At 48.7% G+C, this 17167-nt stretch overlaps 1 protein-coding gene across 1 annotated transcript in view; it reads left to right on the plus strand.

Moving 5' to 3' along the window:
* The window catches only part of TPO (thyroid peroxidase), a 230903-nt gene that overhangs the window by 190588 nt on the left and 23148 nt on the right, over positions 1-17167 (plus strand). The window contains exon 12 of the mRNA XM_075341562.1: positions 1673-1804. Coding sequence (XP_075197677.1) covers positions 1673-1804 — 132 coding nt within the window. The remainder of the gene's footprint in view (positions 1-1672; positions 1805-17167) is intronic.

Here is a 17167-nt window from a genome sequence, read left to right on the forward strand (position 1 = left end):
TATAGTGAACATGGTGAATAAAATATCCCAAAAACTATTGTGCTATCACACTTTTTTTGCAGTTTTTCCACAATTGAAATTTTTTTGCTGTTTTCCATTTTAATATTTAATTTAAAAGTACAGCTCGTCCTGCAAAAAACAAACCCTTATGGTAAGATTGACGGAAAATTAAAAAAGGTACGAGTCTCGGAAGAAGGGGAGCAAAAAAACCCCCGGAAAAACGGAACATTGCCTGAGGGTGAAGGGGTTATGGGTACGAATGCCATATGGATATCCAAAATATGGATAGCTCTCGTAGAAATGGAGAATAACAGACGTCTAAATGAGCTCTACTGGCGGGGAGGAGGGTGTCAGCACACTACGCTCACCCCTTCTGCTCGGGTCCGGCAGCTGCTCCTGGTGGCTCGAACTGTGGGCCGGATCCCGGGGTTTCTCGAGCGACACTCCTCGCCCGAGAGTGAAAGGGGTTTTGTGGTTGGGTGTGGGGGATTGTTATAGTTCGTGACGCCACCCACGGTTGTGGTGATTTCACCACCGCTGCTCAATATGGGGATCCCGGGGATGGTGATGCGGAGCAGCCAGTTGTTATGTTGCCCCTCCGTGGGTAGGGGTTGGTGATCCCGGGGCCCGGTGATGGAGAAGTAGGTGCGGGGCCTGATGGGCGCAGGGACACGGGGGCAGCGCTGTGCCTTGCGGCACTGTGGTACTCACTCAGCCTGAGACACGGACACAGTTTGTACGGTAAACCAAACGGCTGGTAAGACGGTCCCACAGACGGCTGCACCTGCACTCCCGGTAGGTGACGGTGATGTCCCTCTTCCTTGCACCTTTGTTTGACTTGTGGTAGCGGTGGATTCCCTCCGGTTACCCGCTCCCCGACTGCAATCTGGGCCGGAGGAGCTCTACACTTTGCCCGCAGGCGCTGGCCCTGAGAAACTGGTGCCGTGGCGGTGGCGGTGTCTCTCTGCTTCAGGTTGGGCTGTTGCCTTCAATCGGGACTTGGTTGTTGGGGGATCTGCGTCCCCGTCACTGACGGATTCGGCAAATTTGGCGACTCCTAGCCTTGCCGGGGTCCGAGAGGCCCCTGCCCTGGTGCTGACTGTCCTTCGGAACACTGCTCCAGACCACCGGGCACACAGCCAACGGGGTCCTTCCAGGAACTTCCAAACGGTCCCCCTCCAGACAGTCACCGCCGTCGCTGACCTTGCTGATCTGGCCCTACACAAAGCTGGACCTTCCAGGCTTTCTTTCTCTTTCTGTCACTTCGCTTGCTTTCCTTTTTTTTCACTTTGTTGTTTACTCTTACCCTGTCTAGGCTTCTCCTCCACTCCTTCTACTTCCTCCTCCCTGACTAGACTGCCTGGTTTCTCCTGCCTCCAGAGTTGTGAGCTCCTCGGTGGGCGGAGCCAACCGCCTGGCCCACCCCCTGGTGTGCATCATCAGACTCATGGAGGAAGGCAACAAGGATTTGTAGGTTAGCTGTGATGTGCCTACCTGGAGTGTGGGGTGTGGTGGTGGTGTGACCCGTGTCCCCTGGCTTGCCCAGGGCGACACAGTAAGATATTGAGGAAACATTTTATTTGTACATTAAGTAAATTTTACTAAGTTTTATATCGAGAATAAGCCCGGAATTATTTATGTTATGGATAATATTATTGTATCTGTTCCCTAGATCTGGATGAATGTTTGGATCGGCTGACTCCTCCATGTCATACTTCTGCTACATGTAGGAACACAGCGGGCAGCTATGAATGTTTGTGCACAGATCCATATGAACTTGCTGAAGATAAAAGAACCTGTGCAGGTAATACAGTACATTCCCACTCTTTATTATTGACTTGCGCTGGGATCTAATGCAGCTCTGCTCTCTATTAAAAATACTTAAGTGGCTTTTGTAGTCTCTAGTTAATCATAGTGGATTGTGCCAAGAATAAATGTCAACGAGCTCATAAAATAAAATATCATCTCCTTATTCTCAAATGCGGCTTGGTCTCTAGGAAATACTTCCTCGCCATGTGCCAACCGTTCCATCTTTAGGTTTTAATTAAGACCTCTGTTTATAGAAAACAATTTGCCAAATGGTGCATCTGTTTCTTAAGTGTCATCCAGAGATATGCATCTTGGTGATTAAAGATTAGTGCTAAGAAGCAAATGTCTGTTTGCTTATCAGCTTATTAGTGCCTTTAGTTATTGATTGATAGATAAAAAGATATATACCATCATTTGAGCTCATTATAGAAAAGAAGGATTGCACTATTTGGGTGTCATGTAGACATAAAAATAAAGGGGTTATCCACAAACAACACATGTCACCTACGCACAAGATGGGTCACAAATGAATGATTGCTCTTGATCTGAATATTGGAACCACCAATGGTCATGACAACGGAAACTTGATGATCACTGATCTATTAGGCCTTGGTTCCACTTGCACATAGGTTCTGATGCGAGAGCATCGGAAAAGATATGCTAATGACCCTCTGCTGCGAGCGTCAGCCGAGAGTCACGCGACTGTGATGTGATCTTGCAGTCAGATCACAGCTGCGGAGAAGAGGGAGAGAGCACTTTCTCCCTCTCCTCTGCAGACTGTCTCTGCGTACATCACACTGCGGTGGGATGACATGTGAGTGCAGTGCGATGTTTCACACGCTCACATAGACTTGTATGGGGGGCATGAGCCGAGACTCGCTGCCAAACGCAGCATGCGGCAATTCATTTCTCATGACGATATGGCATGAGAAATCAATCGCAGAGGGACACTGCCTCATAGTTTTGCACTGGTGTGAGTGCAATCCGATAATTCATTTGAATGCGCTCATCCATGCAAAACACAAGTGGAACCAAGGCCTAGTGTTACTGTTACTGCCATTGGAAGCAGTGGACAAACAAGTATGCTATCCCTCTATTCACACAGGGACTATGGGACGCCTGTTCTCTTGGATATTGTTTGTCCCAATCATTAGGAGTTTAAAGATAAGTTACTGCTGGAAGGATCTGGCATTTTTGGTCCCATTTCAACACACTTAAAATTAGAGCCAGTCACTGATGCAGCCATTAATTAGATGAGTGATCATGTTTTACTAATTTTTGTGAATCAAAATAGGATCAGGAAACAAAGACGAGTGGTGACTGGGTAATCCTCAGAACTGTAGCTGATGGGGATCAGTGAGAGAGAACACATATTTTTAAACCAGTCTCAACTCTTTTAAGGATAAATTTAACTTGCTGGACACCCCCTTTAAAGTACCTTTTACATAAAGTGAGGATCATTCAATCGACCACTTGTACCTAATGCTGTGGCAGAGTAAACCTTCCAGCAATTAAAGAGAATCTGACACAAGTTTTTCCCACCTAATCTGATGGCAGCATAATGTACAGAGGATGTGTCACTTATAAAGACAAGCAAACCTGAACAGTATGCTGACTACTCGATAGAGCATCGCTGTGCTCGAATACGCTTGTGGCTCCCCTGAGGCCTCAGTCGCCACAGGGTACTGCACCCCACTTAGGGTGCGGTGCTTAGCCCGGATCCAGAGGAGGTTGGTACCGGTTTCACCACTTACACAACTCAAACACACAACCAGGGTGCCAACCCCACTGGGAGCGGGCTAGGGTAGGGTCTTATGGCAATCTCCAAACATGGAGGGGCAGCCACCCACTAGTTACAAGGACCTGGGAAGGAGCAGCCACCAGGGGTAGTCAGGAGCCAACACAACAGAGAGTTCTCCAGCAGGAGAGGAAGGGAGCAGACGATCTAACCAGTGGTTCTCGTGGGACACATGAGTTCATACGGTGGCCGAGGGGAGAGCTTCATTGCTCCCTTGGGACCGGCGCGACGCAGGGTGCAGGACCCTCAGGAAGATCATTCTTCAAGCTGGTTTTCCAGAATCTGCCGGGACGGGGAGATTGCAAGTCTCCCTGGCCAACACAGTGCCTGAAGCACAGTGCCATATAGGATCCGGGGCCTTGTTCTGCATCAGGCCCCATTGTGGAACCGTGACACCTGCAAACAGGATGGGAGTTTTCACTCAATACGGACTGGGGTTCTCAAGTAGCTTTAAACCACAGAGAGCCAACTTACGCTAGGAGGAATGGCCCACCGACCACAAGACCGGACTGACCTCCAACAGAATCCAAGTTTGATGGGGCCCATCACAGCAGTGACCAGTGCAACTGTGGCAGCGACCGGGTTACTTCTAGAACTGTGAGTAAAGACACCTGGAACCCACAGAGACTGTGTCCATCTGTTCTTACCGGTGCCCTGCGCTCCGGTGCCCGCCATAACTAACACCCTCATCATCCTCCCCAGGGTCCGCTTCACCTGTGGGGAGCGACACCATCTTAGCTGATATTACCATCCTCCCCGGAGGACAGCGACAGCAGCAGCGGCTAATCCCTGGCCTTGTACTACAGGTGGCATCACAACAAACATCCACCTCTTAATCCCCTTTTATTGTGGACACCTCGAGGCACGAAGCCGGGCAGGGCCACCCGTGATATCCCCGGACCTGACACCACTGGCTCGGCGACGAGTAAGGCTAACCCCCTACCCCCTGGGTGCCACACGCTCAGTGATCGGCCCAGTGTGAGCCGCTTACAGTGTTTGAACGGCTTGCACTGGGGGGTAACAACAGCATTATCAGATGTAGTGTGCACAAAAAAAAACCACCCGCCTCCCTCGGGTTCTGTTTATAAATGGCTGCATGTGGGCGGAGAGCCAAATTAGTGACTTCCAATGATGTTCAGGTCAAGTTCGGGTCCCAAGCCAAACTGTATTTAAAGTCCTGCTGAACTTCTACAGGTGCGTTCATCTCCAGTCACTTACTGATTACAATTACTTGCTGTAGTTTTGATAATCACTGTTATATCATGAGGCAATTATCACTAAAGGATTAGTAAGCCTGCTGCAATGTAGTCCTCCATATTCATAGGCTTTGCATAATGCCCCACCCACCACTGATTGTCAACTTTCTGCCTATGCCTAGTGTACATAGAAAGTTGCCAATCAGTGTTGTGGTCAGAGCTATACAGTGGTCACAGAACTGGTAGACCTGTTCAGATAAAGCAGGAACATCATAAAAACTGCAGCAAGCAGTCCTTACCTACTACTTACTTATTTCTATTACTTATTCCATCACTGGAATCAGGGTCTCTTTTCCTACATTATGCTGCTCTTAGAAGGCGCAGCAAAAACCTGATAAATTCTCTTTAAGCCCTTCACGACCTGGGACATATATTTACGTCCTAGATCGCCCCCTCCTTGTTTCAACGGTCTCACATGGCAAGCCTACCATCATCCCCGCATATGTCTGTTGATCTGATTAGCAGTTGTAGCACCCACGGGGCAAGGGGTTAAATTACTCGTCGCCAGGTCTGGTGATGTCGGGTCTGGGGATGTGACGGGTGGCCCTTTCGCTCGGTTTCATGGCCCTGAGGTGTACAATAAAGAAGTGGGGAGGAGGATGATGATGATGGAGGTTATTTTCGTGACGCCACCTGCTGTATGTGGCCAGGGAATTAGCCGCTGCTGCTGTCTCTGTCCTCTGGGGTGGATGGTAGTAGCAACTAAGATGTTTCTGCTCACCACAGGTGGAGTGGACCCCGGGGAGGATGAATAGGGGAGTAGTAATGGCGGGCGCCAAAGCGCGGGGCGATGGCAAGGACATGCGAACACAGTCTCTGTGGGTTCAAGGTTTTCTTTACGCACTGTCCTGGTTTTACCCAGAAGATGCCAGTCAATGCTGTGATAGGCCCCAGTTGATCCCAAGCAATCTGAGGTCACCGCCGGAGTTCCCACTTTGAGTCCTTTCTGGTGGGGTCCCTCCTATCCCGGTGTCACGGGGTCCTTCTCCCATATCACACAATCAACAGAGCGAGCGATGGCTTTTCAATCCAATAAGCATTTATTCCAAGCAAATCAAATGGTTCATAACATAATCCACAAAACACAGGGAAAAATTAGTCCAAAAATATGAATATAATACAATAAGCGATAAATAAAATGTCCAGTTTCTCTCTGAGAAGCCACAGCTTCTCCCAGAGGTTCAATCCTTCTTCTTCAAGTTCTCTAAGCAGACTGACTCAATCTCCCAGGTAAGCAGAGAGTTTACAGTAGGTGAATCTTACACCCCCTCCCCCGACTTAGGAACAAAAGGCTGGCAGGGGAGGAATTAAACCTGCTAATGGGACAATGTACACAGAAGCAGTACAAATAAGACAGTGAACCACGCCCAAACATTAACCCACACAAAATGGTATACAATCCACAATATTCCACCATCACAACCTCTCCCTCCTTCTGAATAAGTGAGTATGCCATGAGGTCTACATAGACCTCTGGCCATTTCACTTAAGTCCATGTTGCTCAGCTGTGGATAGTCTATGGTTCTTCTTGCCAGAACAGTCCATCAACATTCTGGTGTGTATTGGATGAAGAAGTTGTAAATAGTCCCTTGTACAGCAGTAGGGTTGGAAGGACAAGCTTTCCTTTGTGTCCTCCTTCACTCAAACTGTGTTTCCTGCACCCACAAATCGACATTGTAGATCTCCCACATAATTTCCAAGGAGTATATCTCCAGGCAGGCCGCTCATCACCCCAACCACACATTGCTTGACTCCAAAGCCAAAGTCCAGATTCACAGTCGCCTTTGGAATATTCCTTTTTTGTCCTCCAGCCAATTCAATAACAATCCCTGGTCCATGATGTTATTGCCTCTGGCCGAACCACCCGGACATCAGCTATTGTGAGAAATGCCCCAGAATCACAAAATCCAATGACTCTCTGTCCATCCAGCGCAACCTCCTGTAAGTGCTTCCTTTGATGGTAAGAGGAACTCGGAGCTGTGGCTCGCACCCCATGAACCCCTAGTGGCTGACCATGAGTGTCTGAATCATTAGGCAAGTCAACTTGAAGGGGTGACACCTCTTCCCCTATTGTATTTGGCTGTAGAGAACAAGCAGGTCGATATGGTGCAAAGTCATTCCTCAATCGACCAGCAGGGCAAGTTTTTTGCAAATGCCCAAGTTGCCCACATCGATAACATCTCCTCTGCGTAAGACTCCTTCCAGTGTGCATTCTGGAGAAGGCAGTAGGAGAACCTGGTGACAAAGGCTGGAGGCCATACACTCCAACCGGGGCATCTATGGTGCAGGGGTCAGCGGTACACTCTGGTGGAGGTGGTGGTAACTCTTCCTCAGGCAGGATGGAATGCACAAAATGTAGTGGATGAGAAGGAGGTGCATGGGGCTCCCTCCGAGTCCTTGTGGGACAACTGGATTGCAGGTGCCCAGGTTGTCCACACCCATAACATCTCCTCTCTGTGATCCCGCCAGGGCATGGTCGGAACTGTTGGGGCCCAGGATTGTGAGCCATGGTTGTCATCGGCCTGTGGCTGGTTGAAGGGGCAGATATAACTGGAGAGGGGCGGGGAGCAGGAGCAGGCTGTGGCTTATTGTCCAGAAGCCCCCTCCATTGTAGTCAGATAGTAAGGGCCTCATCAGCCAGGGCTGCAGCTCCATCCAAGGTGCACGGCGTGCGCTCTCTGACCCATTCCCGTATTTCTGAGGGAAACTTGTACAGAAATTGTTCTATAAGAAATACCTGTATAACGTCTTCCACAGTGAAGGCGTCTTCTGCTTCCAGCCATCTCCGACATGCCTGGGATATCTTATGAGCATACATCCTAAATGATCCCCCAGTGGTGCATGGGAGGTCTTGGAACTGTGCCCTATGTGAGTCTGGGGTGATGGCATGGTAATTCAGGATAGTCCGCTTTACAATGTTATAATCCCAGTTCTGCTGTGAGTCAATGGTGCGATAAGCCTCTGCCAGGCTTCCGTTCAGGAGTCCCACTAACAAACGCACCCAGCCAGAGTGGGAAACCTCCATCATGACACACTGCTGCTCAAAGTCCTTGAAGAACCCTTCCATATCTCCGGAAGCCTCATCAAATGGCTTGAAGTCCACCCGGGTGATCCGCACAGGCTCCTGGATCACTGGGTTTACACTCCAAGTCACATTACTCTCTCTGTCAGACTCCATTGCTTCTTGTCTCCTCTGTGCTTGGCGAGCAGCCTGCTCCTTATACTGCTGAGATACACCGGAGCCAAGAGCTGCCATCTCTTCTTCGAACCACACCACCCACTGGCTTTTTGGGGCAGAGATCCCCGTCCCCAGTGCTTGTCCGTCAGACATCTGGGAGGAGGTGGACTGGCTCTCACCCACCAGTAGATCAATTAAGGCTTCTTTACTCAGTCCCTGGTAGCGCAGGCCCAGATCTTTGTCTCTCTCCTTTAGACTGGAAGCAGTCCAGTTTCTGTACTCACTCTGTTGGTGGATCTCCATTAGGCTGCACTCTGTTGATCCCACTGCTTCCACCAGTTGTCACGGGGTCCTTCTCCCATATCACACAATCAACAGAGCGAGCGATGGCTGTTCAATCCAATAAGCATTTATTCCATGCAAATCAAATGATTCATAACATAATCCACAAAACACAGGGAAACATTAGTCCAAAATATGAATATAATCCAATAAGCGATAAATAAAATGTCCAGTTTCTCTCTGAGAAGCCACAGCTTTTCCCAGAGGTTCAATCCTTCTTCTTCAAGTTCTCTAAGCAGACTGACTCAATCTCCCAGGTAAGCAGAGAGTTTACAGTAGGTGGATCTCACGCCCCCTCCCCCGACTTAGGAACAAAAGGCTGGCAGGGGAGGAATTAAACCTGCAAATGGGACAATGTACACAGAAGCAGTACAAATAAGACAGTGAACCATGCCCAAACATTAACCTACACAAAATGGTATACAATCCACAATATTCCACCATCACACCCGGTGTAGGTGGAATATGGAACGGGCCGCGGGTGTTTCCTGCATTCGCCGCAGACCCTGGAATCCCATGTAGCTGTAGAGAGCCCGGGCTGAACTGTATGCTCCAAGTCGTGGGTCCTATGGCACTCCCAGAAGTGGGAGGTAAAAAAAGATTGGACCGAGGTCCCAGGTGTGCCTTTCACCCCAAACTGTGCCTGGGGTTGACTGACTATGTGTGAAAATGCTCCTTCCCTTTTCCCCAAGTGGTGCCCGCTCACCAGGTGGTTGTCCCAGTGACCGGGAAAGTCCCAGACTTCGTGATGGACACCCCCCTATCTACACCAGGCCATCCCCCCCGGTGGGAAAGCACCTAACTGTTTGGGGTTTGTGAATTTGAGAAACACCAGCGATTAACCTCTCCTTACCCGGGATGAGTACTACATCTTAAGGGAGATGCAGTACCCTGTAGCGACTGAAGCCTCAGGGGCGCCACACATACATCTGCAGTTAATGAGTGCCAATGGACTTCTAAACCACCCGCGCCTGGTAATACCTTTGATCACGCTGTCATACTCTGACAGCGCAATTTAATGCACTCCAGCAGGGATCCCGCTGTTCTCCGCCGCCATAGGCGGCCCGTAATGCGATCACGGAGTGCCAATGTGTTGACATGGCAGAGCAGGCTCAGATGATGTATGCTTCTCCTGACTTCACTGGCAAAGTAATATTTTATTTTAATTTTTTTCCTGCTATGATGATCTCCCACACTTCTTCTTCATAAGGTTAGCACCATAAAGGGTGGACACCATCTGCTATGATAGAAGGGGCTGTTAAGTCTTTGGTTTGTGATCTTTTTTGTTTCTATGGTAACGAAGGCTACATCACATGAAAGTTATGTGTCTAATATATGTTTGCAAAATTTTGTGTTTGTTGCTTATGGCAACAGTGTTCTACATAAGCGGGAAAACAAAATAACAGAGTCTAATGATTCACAGGAACTGAGAGCAGAAGAGTGATAAAATTCTTGTTTCTGCAAGAAAAGTCCGAGAAGGATTTTCATGGTGATATGTCGCAGACATTGGGGGATCAATGCCCTTCATATTCCACAGTTAAGAACTGAGCTACCAAATTTAAAACAGGCCACTTCAGCACCAATGATGAGGAATGACCTGGACGACTGAGAGTGGTTGTTGTTCCGGAGATCGTCGATGCTGTGCACAACCTCATACTGGAGAATCAACAAATTTCAGCTAAAGCAATAGCAGACATCATGGGGATTTCCTGTGAATATGTTTGTGTCATTATCCATTAACATTTGGACATGAGGAAGCTATCTGCAAAGTGGGTCCCCGAATGTTTGACAACAGATCAGAGAAAAATGCGAGTGAAAACTTCCCGGTCCATTTGTCAGCGTTTCCAGACTGATAAGAACTTCCTGGATCGACTGGTCACTATGGATGAGACCTGGATTTATTTTTATGACCCTGAAAACAAATAGCAGTCAAAAGAGTGAAGGCATAGTGGTTCTCCTCATCCAAAGAAGTTCAGGGTGCAAAAATCAACCACTAAGGTAATGGCGTCTGTGTTCTGGGATAAGGAGGGCGTGCTGCTATTGGACTACCTTCAAAAGGGTTCCACCATCAATGCAAGGTATTACATTGATCTTTTGGACTAATTGAAGGCAGCTCTGAAGGCCAAAATGCACGGCAAGCTGTCCAAAAGAATCTTGTTCCTGCAAGAGAACGCTCACGCTGCACAAGCAACCATGGCAAAACTGGCAGAGCTGGACACCCAGCTGGTTTACCACTCACCTTATTCACCAGATCTAGCTCTCTCTGACTATCATCTGTTTCCAAACCTGAAGAAACATCTCAAGGGTTCCAAATATCCCACCATTTCTGATGCCCTGGCTGCTACAGATGCCTGGTTTGAGGCACAACCAAAATCTTTCTGTTGGCAAGGCTTACAGAACTTGGAATACCAATGTAAGAAGTGTGTTGACTTCAGTGTAGAGTATGTGGAATAAATGTAAAGTTTCATCATCCTATCTCGTTTCTTTCTGGGTAAAGCCAAGGACTTTTCAGCAGCCCCTCCTATATTCAACATTGCTGCTTCATGCACTTCTGATTCAGAAGGTGTGGATACCATTTGATATCATCTTCTCCCACGCTGCTTTTTCATGAGCTTAGATCCAGAAAGGATGGACACCATATGATATGATGTTCTCCCACAATGCTTCTTCATGAGCATAGATTCATAAAGAGTGGACACCATCTGTTATTATATTCTCAAACACTGCTTCTTCATCAGTTTAGATCCAGAAGGGGTGGACATCATCTGCTATGATGTTTGGCCATGCTCTTTCTTCATGTCTTTAGCTCCAGAAGGAGTGAACACCATCTGCTATGATGTCCACACTGCATATTCATGAGCTTAGATGAAATATGGAAGTAATGGGCAATATCTACTATGATGTCCTCCAAGACATGAGTTATGGCATCTAGCACAAGAGAGAAGGATTAGGTTTAGTATTAGGATTAGAAAATTCAATGCATGATCCTTGTGTTTTCAAACAAGATGAGCCACTGTCTAATGTGTCTGCTAGCGGCTCTTTCTTCTGTCCCCATTTAAAATACTTTTACGCTTTGTCAAGAAGGGTGGAGGGGTTGAGAGAAGCACTATTTCATGAGGAACATCTTTAGGCTATGTGCGCACGTTGCGTAATTGCATGCAGTTATGCTGCGATCTGGACTGCAGCGTAACTGCATGCGTCCTGCGTTCCCAGCATAATCTATGAAGATTATGCAGGAGCCGTGCGCACGTGGCGTATTAGAGCACAGCGCTTCGGCTGCTGCCCGAAGCGCGCGTTCTAAGAAGTTACATGTCACTTCTTTCCTGCGCTCTGCATGCAGCTCCTGCTCTGTCTATGGGAGGAGCTGCAGTCAGAGCGCATGGAATCGGCTTTTTTTTTTTCATTACGGACTCTTTCTGCGGCAATTTGAAGCGCACGTGTGCTGTTCAAATCGCTGCAGAAATTTCTGCAGGGACAGTACGCAAAATGCGCACATAGCCTTACACTGTTTACAAGTTAGCATAATAGTGATCAAATTGAATTGTATAAGCCCCAGTGTAAAACGAATAATGAATAGTAAGGAGATGAAGAGGTTAAGCAAATATGTGCCATTTGGTCCTTTGTACTGTTCATGTTATCAATACCATGTAAACAGATACTTGCAGCAATCCAATTATAGTTAACGTCTCCAGTTAAGAAAATAACACACTACATTTAATTCTTCCACCCAGGATTAAATTAGAAGAGGAGAATCTTGGAATAGAATTTTAGAAGATAAAATAATTAAATGTTTTATCTCTGCTCCACATATAATATCTGTTTTATGCTGATCAATAGAAGAGATAGCCTTTAGCCAACTAGAAATTGAATGACAAAATCAAAGTTTAGTAACATCAATGAGATGGGAAGCCGAGTATATCAATGAGGTAGAACGTAGAGCTCATGGCAGGAGATAGAAATCTCCAGAGTAATCAATTCTGTGTTCATCATTTCTCTGTCTGTGAGTCATGCCATGTATTAAAAGGGAAATGGCTATTAAAAATGAATCGGTTGTATACTTCATATTCTTAGCTTTCTTCTGCTTCATTCAGAATGTCAGAGATTTTCCATCAGAAAGTCTCCCACCCTTAGAAATGTAGGATTAGTGCTAATGTCTATGTATCCTATGTAATACCTATCACTCAAAATGTATTTTTGGCTATGATCACAAATGGGCTGTACCGTGTATAACCCATCAAAAAACACATAGGTTACTTAAAATTTAGTTTTTGATGTTCCACATTTTTAATGTTTTGTGTGAACATTCCCAATTGTAATTTTTGTAAATAATAATGATGAGCGAGCGTACTCGGCACTGCTCCGTACTCAATCAAGCATCAGGGTGCTCGGCACACTTGTTACTCAGTCGATTATCCTTGTGCTCTGGTGCCATGCTGGAGTCCCCACCCTTCATGTTTCATGGCTATTTTTCAGTCACTAAACATGTTGGCTACTGGCATTATTACGATTGGTTTGCACATCATGTCATTGGATCTATATAAGATCGGGTGATACCATGCTCCATGCACTATTCCTCACAAATAGTGTGGAGAGAGCTGCTGGAGATGGGATAGTGTAGTGGAGTGACTATTGCCTTACATTCTTTGTTGCTGCTATGTTAACCCAAAAGTCCTTGTCAGGGCTAATTGAAATATATTCTATTCCCTACTAATACCGCTTTTAGCTGAAATTAGTGTAGGGAGAGCTGCTGGAGAAGGGATAGTGTGTGAGAGGCATCTAGGTAGTGATTATTTAATTACCGCTGCTACGTTAACTCAAAAAATTCTACTGCTCTTAGGTGCAAATTGTGTAAGGAGAGTTGGTGGAAAAGGAATACTTTGTTTACATACTGGGTTATACCAAACTAATTTTGGGCGTAACTATGTGATATGCATATTCATTAGTTTAGATTCGTCATAAGCGTGGATTACATTTTCCCAGCAAAACAACATAAGTTTTATTCTCAAAGCAAAAAGCAGTTTCTTTCCAGCAAACTGTTATCTCTCCTTTAAGTCATAACATTCCAAGTCCTTGAATCTTCTCTCAGAGTCTGTTACGTAAACAAGTCTGTTCGTGCACTTTGCAAAGAAGAATGAATTTCTATGATTTTTCTAGCCATTAAAGTTAACTCTTTCCTCACAGGGCAAACTGCCTGCTGCAAGAAAACAACAAACACACTCATCATCTAGACCTAGCCTCCTGTCCCACTTTGCAGTGGGGCATGGGACTCCACTGTTAAAGCCGGAACAGTGCCACACCACACTTATGTCATATACTATCGGGAATTTTTTTTAAATACACTGAATAATATACAATAATCACAAAATAATACAATATACAAATTACAAAATACAAAAAATACATATACTCATGGACAATATGAAAGATATGAAAATTTGCAATAATTTTATAGGATATTTGCTCAAAGCAAACATTTTGATCAAAAACATCCATTTTATACATTTTGTCATAGACATTACAATGATATCTCAAATAGAAAGTTATTCTTTCCTGATATTATATGGCATAGGTGTGGTTGTCTGGGTGTCAGATGTTTTTGATTTGTCAATCAATGATTGACTATTTCAATACTTCTTTCACACCAGTTGTTCACATTCACCAAGTCTAAGGGGGGCTTTACACGTTGCGACAATGTGTCGCCCTGGGCAAGCCAGGGGACACAGGTCACAACACCACCACACCCCACACTCCAGGTAGGCACATCACAGCTAACCACAAATCCTTGTTGCCTTCCTCCAGAGGTTGATGATGCATACCAGGGGGTGGGCCAGGTGGTTGGCTCCGCCCACCAAGGAGCTCACAGCTCTGGAGGCAGGAAGTAACCAGGCAGTTAGCTCAGGGACGAGCTTGAGTGAGGAGTCTAGTCAGGGAGGAGGAAGTGGAAGGAGTGGAGGAGTAGTCTAGACAGGGCAAAAGTAAACAACTAAGTGAAAGTGAAGGAAGGAAAGTAGTAAAGGAGGAAAAGCAAGCAAAGTAACAGAAGAGAAAGACAGCCTGAGAGCCCAGCTTTGTGTAGGGCCAGAACAGCAAGGTCAGCAACGGCCGTGACTGTCTGGAGGGGGACCGTTTGGAAGTTCCTGGAAGGACCCCGTTGGTTGTGTGCCCGGTGGTCTGGAGCAGTGTTCCGAAGGACAGTCAGCACCAGGGCAGGGGCCTCTCGGACCCCGGCAAGGCTAGGAGTCGCCAGATTTGCCAAATCCGTCAGTGACGGGGACGCAGATCCCCCAACAACCAAGTCCCGATTGAAGGCAACAGCCCAACCCGTATTGGAGAGACACCGCCACCACCACGGCACAAGTTTCTCAGGGCCAGCGCCTGCGGGCAGAGTGTAGAGCTCCTCCGGCCCAGATTGCAGCCAGGGAGCGGGTAACCGGAGGGAATCCACCGCTACCATCAGTCAACACAGGTGCAAGGAAGAGGGACATCATCGTCACCTACCGGGAGTGCAGGTGCAGCCGTCTGTGGGACCGTCCTACCAGCCGTTGGTTTACCGTACAAACTGTGTCCGTGTGTCAGGCTGAGTGAGTACCATAGTGCCGCAAGGCACAGCGCTGCCCCCGCGTCCCTGCGCCCTCCAGGCCCTACACTTCACATCTCATCACCGGGCCCCGGGATCACCAACCCCTACCCACGGAGGGGCAACACAACACCTGGCTGCTCCGCATCACCATCCCCGGGACCCCCACACTGAGCAGCGGTGGTGCAATCACCACAACCGTGGGTGGCGTCACGAACTATAACAATCCCCACACCCAACAAACACCCCCTTTCACTCACGGGCGAGGAGTGTCGCTCGAGAAACCCCGGGATCCGGCCCACGGCTCGAGCCACCAGGAGCAGCTGCCGGACCCGAGCAGAAGGGGTGAGCGCGGTGTGCTGACACCCTACTCCCCGCCCGTGACAACTTGGCGTCACGAACAGGATCTTACCGCTCTGCCGTCAGGTAGAGGTGCTCCTTGTTACCGCCGGAGGTATCCGGCAGAAAAATTTCAGAAGCCGCCATCTTTGGCGCGAAAAGTTCCCGCTCGAGCGTCTTCTCGAGCAGTAGAGGCGCGAAGGCCAAAACCCCGCCCCGAGAGAGGAGGGGCCGGAAAGAGCTAAGGGGGACGGAAACAAGATGTCTGCGCCCGACGGAGCCGCTGGAGGAGCGGTGGTCGCAGCCGCAGCGGCACCCGCGGATGGGAATGGGCCTGCCCAGGTCCCGGTCGTACCGGCGGGAGGTGCCGCGGCCCCCGCGCTTGCTCAGGTCATGCCGTTTTCCTTGCCCTATGCGCCCGGAGCTGCCTGGCTACCGCGGTATGACGGGAAACCGGATGCCCTACAGGCCTTCCGGAAAAAGCTTAACCCGTTGCTAGAGCTGTACCCCCTGACTGATAAGCAACGTGCAGCGATAGTGCTAGGCCAGTTAACCGGTGCGGCGGAGCAGGAAGCGGAGACCTGGGCCGAGGGGGACCGGCTCTCTGTAGCCACCATCTTCGAGAAGCTACAGACTGCCTTCGAGACCCGGACTGAAGCGGAGCTGAGGATGCAGTTTTACCAGTGCCGGCAACGAGCTGGGGATAGCATTCGGGACTATGCTCTACGTCTGCAGACCGCCCTCCGCACGCTGAAGCGGGTGAGCTCTATTAATGAGGCGGATAGCAACAAGATGCTAGTGGAGCAATTTGCGCAGGGGATGAGGTCCCCTGAGGATCGTAAACAACTCCGGCTGTGGGCCCTGGAACACCCTGATGTGGACTTTGCTGTGTTAAAGGAGCGGGCCATTAAAGCACTACAGCCCCCAGCTGCAGAAGTTCTGGAAACCGCCCCGTGGCCCGTCGAAACGGCTCCCGTTGTGGCGGCCTCTGCCATACCAACCTCACCAATACCTACAGCCCCGAGCAGTACAGTGGAAGAACTGGCAGCCCAGGTACGTCGCCTGGACGGAGACCTTGCCAAGATCCTTGCTGCGATACAACCTCTGACCAGATCTCAGCCTCCAGCGCAGATACAGCTTGCTGACAGTCCCGAAGATGTTCCCTGGATGCAGCGGAGAAGCGCTAACAACCCGCGGAGCAGACCTTCAATCTGCTACAAGTGCCGTAAGCCGGGCCATTATTACCGACAGTGCCCGTTAAACGAGCAACCCCTGGGGCCCCGGGCCAATCCTCAGGAGTAGAACACCGTGGCCCCCCGGACTGGCGAGACCGATATGTCGGGGCCCGCCCTATCATCCCCGTGGCTGTGGACGGCATACCAGTGATGGCTCTCTTGGACACTGGATCACAGGTAACTACCATACCGTACACGTTGTATCGGCAGTATTGGGCCACAGACGAGCTGGCGCCTCCAGACGATAGTATAAATTTGATTGCCGCTAATGGACTTCCATTGACCCAGGTGGGGTATAAACAAGTGGCTATGACAGTGGGGCAAGCTGAACTGCAACACCAGGGTATGATTGTGATCATGAATGAACCCAGTGATCATAACCCGAAAATAGTGCTGGGAACCAATGTGATGGAACACTGCATGGCTGATGTGTTGAACCTATTGCAACAGCTAGCCGCCACAGCGGCGGGGAGCCGGCAGAGGGCTGTGCAGCGTGAGATCCGCGCACTGATGTACCGCCAGCATGTAAGCTCAACAGGAGGGGAGATTGGTGGAGTGAGAGTGATGGATGTTGCTCCATTGACTGTGCCCCCTAGGAGTGAGATGATGATCTGGTGTAGGGCAGCAGTAGGG

This window comes from Anomaloglossus baeobatrachus, chromosome 3 (assembly GCF_048569485.1).
Source record: "Anomaloglossus baeobatrachus isolate aAnoBae1 chromosome 3, aAnoBae1.hap1, whole genome shotgun sequence".
Lineage (NCBI taxonomy): Eukaryota > Metazoa > Chordata > Amphibia > Anura > Aromobatidae > Anomaloglossus > Anomaloglossus baeobatrachus.